An 11,074-nucleotide genomic window follows, 5' to 3' on the forward strand; every position below is an offset into this window, starting at 1 on the left:
TTCTACATGTGGCAGATGTGACTTCTGGTTTCATCATAACTGCTAGGGTCTTAGTTCATATATGTACCAATACCTAAGTAACTAACAGTTTTTTGGGCCTGCTTAGACTTACTGTGCCTTGGCAAATCTTTCTAGCACATTCTTCGACTCCTCAAACTTTGAGTCTGACACACATCTATTGCGTCCCCCCAAAGTTATAATAGTCCTGGTGTGCAGCAAGCTGCATCTTCTTTAAAATCCCTTACCAAGATCAAAGGATAACTAGAGGTAAGACCCTTGAGTCTGGTGAATGCTAACTTCCAATCACCCAGGGAACTAAATAATTGAATTCCGCACTGCAGAGGGAATGGACATCATCTCAAACCTGTGGAAACCGGAGACCACACACGGGCTTGCCCAAGACCCTCCTGGCGACCGCACAGAAGGCTGCGGGAAATACCGGGAGGGAAGAGTGGCGTCGTCTCCACACGTACAGCCACAATAACTACGTGGTTGAGATTCAGCACACTGGCACGGTAAGGTCATGCTGATATTATGAATAAAACAGCGCTTCCTTCTTACAATTAATCTTTGTTTCGCACAATTGCCAGCTTAAAGCAAGCTAGCATCACCCCGTGTATTTTCAGAGTCCTCGTAGATGATTGATCAGAGCTCCCGGGTTCAACTTGAGAAGTTACGATTGTTGTGTTAAATATTTCAGAACATTATCGAGAAAGTCCGTTGTGTCATAGTCGGTGATGACGACACGGAGGCTGTCAGAAGTGAAGAAAGGCACTTCGGTCGCTTTCCCGAGTGTTGGGAGCAGATCGAGAAAGACCAATAAGAGGACATAGAACCAAGCAATGAACGAACTGGGCTTTCGTCAAAGAAAGTAAGTTACCCAACTATACAATTGTCTTTGAACGTGTTAAATCTAAATACATTACTTCCGAAAACCAGAGGTTATTATCATTTTTACGTATCATGATTAAACATGTTTAGAAAATATTCTCAATTTCATTTAATAGATATTGAATCGAGACAAAAATAAGGTCCTCCATAATCAATTTACAGAAAAGGGTGAGCAAAGAACAGCGGACAAGAGCAGTGGACAAAATGAAGCAGGTTCATGACCTTGACGAAAGACGACCGGGAAAAAGCAGACAGCCTCAGTTCAACCGTCAATGTCCCAGTCAATTTTATATCGCACCCACGAGGTTCCTTCGAGAAGTTCTAGAACATGAAGTCCCATGATTGGAAGCAGCCATGGTAACTACTGCATTTATACATAGTTAACACAATCGTAACGTGTTAGCACTATTTTCATTGCATTTTGCATTACTGTACAATTCCACTGATACTATAGAACTACAACCCCAAGTCCTATAACACACGTCTTTTTCTACTTAAAAGTCTCTCGTTGTCACAAAAATCCACACCGGTGCCATTTTGTATCATTTATACAAAATGGAATGTAGCGACGTTACCTTCCGCTTAATGAAAAAGGACAAACTTTAAAATTCACAAGGTCAAATGTATGGTTATAGGATACAGAAGCGGAGCGGGTTTACAGGTTTGCTTGTTTAGAATCTTCATTAGTGGTACAGAATTGATTGTAGTGGCCTCCGTAAAACTCCGGATAAGTTTTACACTCCTTCCTTTTTATTTTTTATTTCTCTTCTGTACAGCAGATACAACTGGGGTACAATGTCATGCTGAGAATTAGGGGTTGGTAGAAAACCGGTATTTTTTTAATGGACCGGTCCAGAAAAACCGGTCCGTAAAAAATCAGTGGAGCTGATATTGTTTAGGCTGTTAACAAATGTGATTTGAGTTAACAGTGATGACCTGTCGTGGGGCCCACACATTGACTACATATTGTCCAAGGTCCGCCCTCGGCTTCACTACCTGCGACTGTCGAAACGAGCCGGGCTACCAGCAGACGTACTTTTCGACATCTACAAGGCATTCATCCGCCCAGTACTGGAGTACGGCTCACCGGTGTGGGGAGGTCTACCCCGCGGTCTGGCTGAAGAGCTGGAGAAAGTCCAGAGGTCCTGTTGTAGGATCAACTCTATACCCTACGAGCAGCTACCTACCTTGGAGTCCCGGAGACGAGAGGCGACAACACGAGAACTCAGAAGGGTGGTGGCTGACCCCACCCATCCTTGCCATCAGTTCCTGCAGCCGGCCACTGAGTGTCAGTACCAGCTGCGTCGGGCTCCCCGTTTTAAGCTGCCATTGAGCCGGTCCAACAGACATTCGCAATCGTTTATCCCCAGGGCCCTTGCCACGTTGAATCACAATTAACGCACTATATCCCATATGCATCAACTTTCGTATGACGTCTGCCTAACTCATCGTGCAATTATTGTATAGTTAATGTCTGTAATTTGTAATTCTAAGCAAATTGTTATATATAAATTTTAAGTATGTTTTCAGAATTGGATAACATTTCTAAATATTGTTGATAACGAAGTTTGTAAACACCAACACAATTCAGGCTAAATGCCTGCAAAGTGGTGATTCAATAAAGTTAAAAAAAGTTCAAATTTTCAAATGTAGAACGTTTTATACTAGATTTTGAGACCAAGCTGTGCGGTTTTTGAAGGATTAGTCAACAACAGTATCACATTTCTTTAAGGATTGGTTCTTTTTGATTTTCACAAGTGAAGATTTCTGTCATTTTGGTCTGAAATTACCGGTAAGGCTTAAACTGAAAGAAGGTGACACCCCTGTACACCTTTTTATCAGTACAATTTGTATCAGATACATTAAAAAAGTATTCTCTACAATATATAATTACAACTGTTTATGGGTTCAAAACTGTTGGACAACTTCGTGTAGCATCTGACAACATTAAGATTGAAACCTCTATTGGCTATTTATACTTTCTAGACGCTGCAAGGAGGTACAACCGTTCGAAGAAAGACGACCAAGTGCAACGCGAGAAGGGGAGGATGACAGCCCACAGAGAAAAGATCAGAAAGCGCCAGCGTCTTTTGCAGGGAAGTTTTATGCATCAATTCATAGTACACTTATAAGAATGTATGATTTGTATCACATAGCAGTACTTGTTTTCAATGGTTTGTCATAAGTGATATTTGGTAACTGGACTCATAAATGTCAGTAGGTAACAATTGTACCTTTTTTGTTACAGAAGGTGGAACGCAGGGGAAGGATGCTGGAGAAAGTTACGGACAGCGGCAGCGCTACATGGACGGAGAAACTCAAGAAGAGAGCGGCGGAGATCCTGGACCAGGCATACATGTCCTCTGAATCGAGCGGGCAAGAGGGTCAGGGGGGGTTTACTGTCAGGCAGCTGGCTTTCGAGTCCAATTCCCTCCGGAAACTGAAGAACTCCCTGGACAAGGTCTGCCCACAGAGGGGAGCTGCACGGGTGCCGAGGTGTCCGACAGGCAGGCACCCGAGGGCGTCCCCGCGTGGGTAATCATAAGGCGCATGCGGCAGGGGGACAGGAGCCCAAGCCAGCTGGATAACAGCTTGACAGACTAGAATACGAGAGGGAAGAAAACTTAGACATAGATGAGTTAGTTAGTGTTAGGGGTTTGGGTGTAGATGTAATAGTTAGCTAGGGTTGGAAGCACGTTGCAATAGTAAGTTGGGTTAAGGATTCTAAGGAATAGCCTGAATAGTATGATGCTAATATGGTAAAAGTAATATTTTTGATAGAGCTGGTAGTCCATTTGAGAAATCGTATTTTGTATATTTATATTATTAAAGGGGGATATGGGAGTCTGAATGTTTAAGCCATTCGTGTCACGTTTTTTTTAAGTCGTCGTTAAGGATCAAATTAGATCACGTGAAGCTACTGTGGAATGAAAAGGAAACGCATTGTAGAGACCATGTTTTCAGCATGTAAAGCTCGTGGAAAGGTCACGGGGGGTACGGGGGGTACGGAAAGCCCCAAAAAAGGCATCATAATGGCTAAAAGCAACCCTTTCAGCCGGCGTGAACGACACATAAACGTAGGCAAATTGGGACGAAAATGATTTATAAAGATGGACGAAATGTTATCCAAGAAACGCATGCTTTCCGTGTTGGATCTTTTGTAAAGGTACGGAATGATTGTCCATAACGACGCTTTGCGCATTGTAGAAACCACGTTTGTAGCACATTAAGGTCGTAAAAAGATCAGGAGAGCCCGAGGAAAGGTTTGATTTTAAGTTGCCTTTTAGGCTGCGTGAATGACACATAAACGTAGAGAAAATCGTGACGGAAAATGATTACAAACATGGACGAAATGTTACGGAAAGGTCTCAAGAAACGCATACTTTTTGTGTTGGATCTTCCGTAAAGGTACGGAAAGATTGTGCATAACGACGCCTTTACGCATGGTAGAGAGCACGTTTGTAGCACGTTGAGGTTTTAAAAAGATCACGGAAAGCCAGAGGAAGGTATGATTTTAAGTGACCTTTCAGGCTGGTTGAACGAAACATAAACGTAGGTGAAAATGGTGTGGAAATGAATTATAAAGATGGACGAAAGGTTACGGACTGGTCTTAAGAAACGCATATTTTCCGCCCAAAATCTTCCATGAACGTACGGAAAATTGTCCTTAACGACGCCTTAACGCGTCGACTAGTCACGTAAATACACATGAAGAAGTGAAGAAACGTACTTGAACGCACTCCCGGAAAGGACACCTTAAAGGCAATCTTTAAGCAAACGTATAGGGGTGTTTAACTTGCGGAAAAACGTCAAATTTACGTTGCGTTTAAGCATGCATAAATACCGGATTTCGTGTCAGCGCTGCCTTTGAAAAATTTTAATCACGAAAATACCTGATAGCCAAATTGGAAAGCTAAGGTTTCACAAAGTCAGCAGTAAACTGGATGGATAGCCATGTAACAAACAGAAGTCAGGCTGTTTGCATTAATGGAGACTTCTCAACTTGTCAGGAGACCAAGTCAGGATTTCCTCATGGGAGCTGCCTGGGTCCGTTGCTCTTCTGTCTCTATACCAAAGACCCGGCTACCACAACTCAACACGCTGATCTGGCCATGTATGCAGATGACACTACACCATTTGCTTCAGCACCCAGTGCTGTAGAAGTAGGAAGTGTTCTTATCTTAAACATTAGAAAACCAAAATCCACTATCCTAGGCAGTCACCGTAAACTATTCTATATGACACGTGTTCACAATTATTACATCGTCAAAGAAGTTCGCCTAGAGTGATTTGAAATTTGTTGCTTACAACAGGATTAAACTTTGGCGGCGAGCTGCGTTTTACGTTGTCTGCCTGAATCTTCATTTTCCAACATTCCCGTAGTTTTTCATGCAATTTAGCCGTCAGGCTGCCATATGCATCTTTGTGCAATAAACCAATACTACTTCTAAATCATAAACCGATATTGGATCTCGCTGTGGTGGTGGGGGTGGGGGGGGGGTGGGGGGGTTAACCCAAGTAACTCAAGCAGAGCTCTTGGGGCTCAGAGTTGATCAACATATCTACTAGAGTTTGCATGAAAACCAAATCAGGAAGAAATACAAATAAACAGACTACAGGTAATTGAAAACCAAGCTGCGAGGTTAGTTGGAAATAAAACACATAGTTCATGAGTCATACACTAAACTGTGCATCAGTGAAGAAAAAGGATGTATATAACAACAATCAGTTCCTTCATAAGTTAGTGACCATTAAAATGTCATAAGAATTACAGCCTAAGAACCATGGTCAAAGCACAAAGTCACACCACAAGGTTATCTCAGGGAAGAGGTTACTCACAACCTAAACCCAGAACACATGCATTGACAAGAACATTCTAGTATAGATTTGTGAAAGCCTACAACACACTCACTACCAACATATTAAACCACAACAAAGCAGCATTTAAGATCAAGATATTAAGGGAATGGACAAAAAAAAAGAACAGAAAGACAAAAAAATAAAAAAATGGTGGTAAAATTAATTCAGCTTCTTTCTTCATGTCTTCACCCACAACCAACCCTCGAATGCTTCCTAACCTATTCCCAACCTCCCCGACCACTAGCCCCAGACTGCAGACTCTCTCCTAACCAATTCACAACCATTCGCCGACCTTCTCACGAAATAAATTGGCAAAATCATTGACTACAAGAAAACGAAGGGTCCATTATGTTAAAAATCCCAATGAGCTTAGTGACTTCCCGGCACTTACGGCGGAGGAATTCTGACCATATCCACTGTACAGAGGCTTCAATTGTTTAAAAAACCTCGTGGAACGTCAAAGGGAAATCGTTGAAGATGAGGAAGCCATCGGCCCTCTTGTCGATAGAAAAGACGAAACAGAAGACGAGTTCGACGATTCTGGACGAAACCTTGGCTGTTAAGGAGACCATTTCTGGGCCAATATAAGAGTCGTGTGGCCGACCTAATTAAGGGACGAAGATGAAGCATCATTAAGGAATTTTCTGCGGAAATGTTACAGGAGTTGATTGACAGGCTTGGTCCGAGAATCAGCAAGAACGACACCTGGTGGTGCAATGCCTGTCAAATGGTGTAAAGATGGCCCATAGTGCTGCGTCTTTTGGCGACTGGAGATTATTACAGGTCATTGATGTATGGGATTTGAGTGGCAGCCTGCACTATATCAATCTTAGTAAGAGATGTCTGTGAAGAAAACATCGCAGAATATGCCGAAGAGGTTGCTGCTTTGCCTACCACTCAGGACGAATGGCAGTGGAAAGCAGAGGAATTCGGAGCAAGGTGGAAATTTCATGATGCACTGGGTGCCTTAGACGGCAAGCATGTCCTGAGTAATTTTTAAAACATTCGGCTGCCGCAGCCAAACTCCAACTGACTCAGCCGAGCACTAGCCAACTCAGCCAAACGCCAGCAGACCTAGATCCCGAATCACTCATAACCATGGTTGGGGGAGAGTCGGGAGGCCATGCCCGGCTATTTGTAACTGGGGCTTTACTCGTTAAGGATATGCATTTTTTTATGTCTATGCAAGAGACACCAGCCTCATCCAGCAAAGAACAACCAGCCTGATCTAGCAGTCTGATCCAGCTAAGAGTAACGAAATTGATCCAGCCAAGAGGATCCAACCTTATTCGATCTACGACACAATGGCTGGCGGCACATTGAGATTTAATGGACAAGTCAATTTTTTTAAATGCCGCTATATTCGGGGTTAAATCTAAGAAATACGGGTGTCAATGCAGACGATGTTAACAAAACATATTCAGATATTAATACACGACTGCATTGCACCATTTTTTGGGGACTTTTAAGGGTTAAAAAATAAAATGAACCTAATTGATGAAACTGATATACTCTTAAGCTTTTACTTCATTTGCGTTTTTGACATGATTTCAGATCATGCTGCATCTAGGTGCATTGCACACCTGGAAAATGCAATGTTTAACTGGCTAAAGAAAAAGAAGCCGTCGTTGCAGCGTCCTACTAGGCCTGAACTGCCGAAATCGGAGGACACTGACAAACCCCGTGCAACAGCAGCGGAAGGTAGCGAAGGAGGTTGTGGATATACTAGAGGCGGGAAGGGGAAGCGCGCGAATTGCGGACCCTGCAATCATAAACAGTAAGCAAAAATTGCCAAGAGTTGCATCGCCATCGGGTCTTTAGAAGACGGCTGATAACATATCAGAATAAGTCGGTTGCCAACTCAAAGATAATGGGCACGCGTGTTTTCTGGTATCGATGTTCCACAGAATACACGGAAATGAATGGCTGATAATCCCTACTCAACAGCATGAATTATGCATATACATGTACAATGTAACGGGGATACATTTATACTGGTAAGTGGAACACAACACGATGCCGTACCATACAAAAAAGTCCTCCCAAAGAAACTTCAATTTAGCTAGGTTACATCCCAGAATGATGATGGGCATGAGAGAAAGAAGAAAACTGGCAAAATCATCAGTGAGTTGAAACCCATTCTGGAAAAATCATTCAGATGCTAGAAGAAACAAAATGTTTGAAGTTTGAGGGTAAGTACCAAAATATGTTCTGCATATTGTTGATCTGGCTCATGCACCAAATGCCATTGAGCTAAAATAAAAATAAAGCATGCAAGTAACTCTGTCAGTAAATGTTAAAATATTTGGAGTGCTGTTTGGAGGGCTATATGTAATCATTACAAGGGGTAATGTTTTCGTTCAACCCCGGACCGATTTCCAAACAAAAAGGATTGTAATGTTGACAAGCAGGGAAGATATGTAATTACTGCAAACATTAAAATTGAACAAAGAAATTTGTTGTTGTTAAGGTTATGGTAATTTTTTGTAATGTGGGTTATTTTTGTGGCTCAACAACTTCAGAAGATAAAATGCAGCTCGGTATATAATATTGGGTCATGCCGCCAGGACTGCGAGGAGTTTTTGAGTGGTATTACTAAGGGCTCTCGTTAGCATATGACTGCAATTTTGAGAATAACATCATGAACAAAATTTATGAACGAAAGGAAAACAGCAAATTAAACAGCATGTAATATCCTATGGCATGCAGAAAGACTTGATTAAGATACCACTTTGTTCCTTCATATACATCTGTATAACAAACTCATATTTAGGTGAGATTTACATTTATATTCAAGGGAAGAAACAGACTTTGTGGCACTTAAATTCCTGAAAGACGTTGGAAATAGCAATATCGTACCTTATATTGTATTTCATAAGCTATTGTCAGTGCATTGATATTCAATGGATACTGAAGTCTTCCGTGAGAACACCATGCGCCCAATCTATGGGTCGACGTATTTCTTCGACGTGCCCTGCTTTTGTCTTTGCGTTTTGGTTGTAAGTTGGATAATGAAAATGTCTTCTCCATCAATGGACGACAGTGGTTCCTACTACTTCAGTGCATATTCTGAGATCGAGTCTGATGCCGACGAATGGGAGGTTGCCCAGTTGCAACAGGAGCTGCGAGAGGCCAGGACCACCATTGCTCAGAAGGATGCAGCAATCGAAGTGGCACATATTACTTGGATGAACTTAGCTAATGTAAGTATGTCTTCATAATATCAATCTGTTAAGAACAGTTCCAAAAATGTAGTTATTGTAATCTTATCATTTTTTCAGTACTTGATAGTGATGGACATTATCGCCTTTTTTGTCAGATGGCTAGTAAGCCCTTTCAATGTATGCAACATATTGTGTAATAATTGCAACTAAGGTGCTGTTAGATCAGCAAAGTATTGGGCTCCGTGTCTACCCTGTGTCGTAGTGTGAATTTCGCGCCAACAGATCGACGATCGACATGATCTTCTCCCTCCGTCAGCTGCAAGAGAAGTGCAGGGAACAGAACATGCCCCTGTACATAGCATTCATCGACCTCACCAAGGCGTTCGACATCGTAAGCAGAGATCTTCAAGATCCTACCCAAGATATGCTGTCCACCAAGGCTACGTATACAGAGCCTCATCGAACCCTTCCACACTAACACAAAGGGGACAGTACTGTACAGTGGCAACCTATCTGAGCCGTTTAACATACGCGGCGGTGTGAAACAAGGCTGTGTTCTGGCCCCCACGCTGTTCGGGATCTTCTTCGCCCTGCTCCTGAAGCAAGCCTTTGGAACAGCAACAGAAGGAATTTACCTCCGCACAAGATGCGACGGCAGACTCTTTAACCTCAACCGCCTCAAGGCCAAAACAAAGGTAAGGGAGTTCTAATGTTCGCTGATGACGACGGACTTGCAGTTAACACAGAGCAGGGACTCCAGTCCTTGATGGATCGCTTCTCCAGGGCATTCAATAACTTTGGTCTGATTATCAGCCTTAAGAAGACAGAAGTGCTGGGCCAGGATGTAGAAGCACACCCAGCCATCACTATCGGTGACTATGAACTGAAGGCTGTGAACCACTTCACATATGTCGTGTCCACAGCGAGCAGCAATCTTTCCTTGGGCAAGGAGACCGACAAGATGATTGGAAAGTCAGCAACTACTCTCGCCCGTCTCACCACTCGAGTGTGGGAGAACCCCAAACTCTCTGTCAAGACAAAGATGGCCGTTGACAACGCATGCGTTCTCAGCACACTTCTCTTTGGGAGTGAAACGTGGTAGACCTATTCCAAGCAGAAGAATAGGCTAAGCGCCTTTCACATGGGGTGTATGCGCCGTATCTTTGGCATATCATGGAAGGACAAAGTGACCAACACCGAAGTGCTGTCCCGCGCCGGCCTCCCCACACCATGTTCACACTGCGCAGACTACGCTGGCTAAGCCACGTCCGTCGCATGGAGGATGGCCGAATCCCCAAAGACCTTCTCTACGGAGAACTGATCTCAGGAAAGAGGTGTACCAGGAGGCCACAACTGCGTTTTAAACATATCTGTAAGAGGGACTTGAAGGCTCTAGATATTGATACGGAACACTGGGAGGACCTTGGAAGTGACCGTTCCAGGTGGAGATGCACACTGTCCAGCTCAAATCAGGAGAAACTAGAATGATGCACAGCGCAGAAGAAAAGCGGATCCACAGAAAAGAGCTTTGCAGCAGAACTGAGTCAGCTTACAGATGTGATTTTTGTGGCAGAGACTGCCATTCTCGTATGGGGCTGTTTAGTCATAGTCGATGCTGTAGGGCTGTTGTGAATTAGGATTTAACCATGGTCAATACTGACCGACGGAGGCCATATATATACGTATTTCTTCGAAATTTTTAATTGTGTTAAACGTTTGTGCAAATAACACGATGACCTAGGATAGGAATCCATGGACAACGCAAAAGTCAGCCAGCGCCAATGCAACTTCCCACGACTCGGTAGGAAGACACTGAAAAATATTCAAGCAATATACTAGTACGTCTTCCCAACAAAGTGGCCGCGGCTAGCAAACGGCGTGTGGGAAGATAGCACTCAAAGGCACCACAAAAGACAAAGCAGGGCCAGACAGTCACTATGTGCCACAAATTCAAAATATATCGTACGAAACGGCACTCAAGGCTCTGCACACAAGTCAGAGCTAAACAGCTGCTACATGCTTCAACTCAAAAAAATATCCCGCAAAAAGGCACTGCACAGGACAAGGCAGAGCCAAACGACCGCTTTTGAGACATAATGTCTCCCTAATCGGTAAACAGAGACACCGGTGGAAATTTCCACTCAGAAATAGTAACGTGT

The 11,074-nt window shown here is 43.2% G+C and overlaps 1 protein-coding gene across 1 annotated transcript; it reads left to right on the plus strand.

The window, feature by feature from the left end:
* Window positions 1–8,768: 8,768 nt before the first annotated feature.
* LOC136444325 (uncharacterized) lies at window positions 8,769–10,017 on the plus strand. The gene is made up of 4 exons (XM_066441834.1): window positions 8,769–8,954; window positions 9,178–9,306; window positions 9,368–9,610; window positions 9,739–10,017. The coding sequence occupies exons 1-4, from the start codon at window positions 8,769–8,771 to the stop codon at window positions 10,015–10,017; spliced, it is 837 nt and encodes a 278-aa protein (XP_066297931.1).
* The last annotated feature ends 1,057 nt before the right edge of the window (window positions 10,018–11,074 follow it).

The sequence above is a fragment of the Branchiostoma lanceolatum genome, chromosome 11 (genome assembly GCF_035083965.1).
Source record: "Branchiostoma lanceolatum isolate klBraLanc5 chromosome 11, klBraLanc5.hap2, whole genome shotgun sequence".
In the NCBI taxonomy this organism is placed as follows: Eukaryota; Metazoa; Chordata; class Leptocardii; order Amphioxiformes; family Branchiostomatidae; genus Branchiostoma; species Branchiostoma lanceolatum.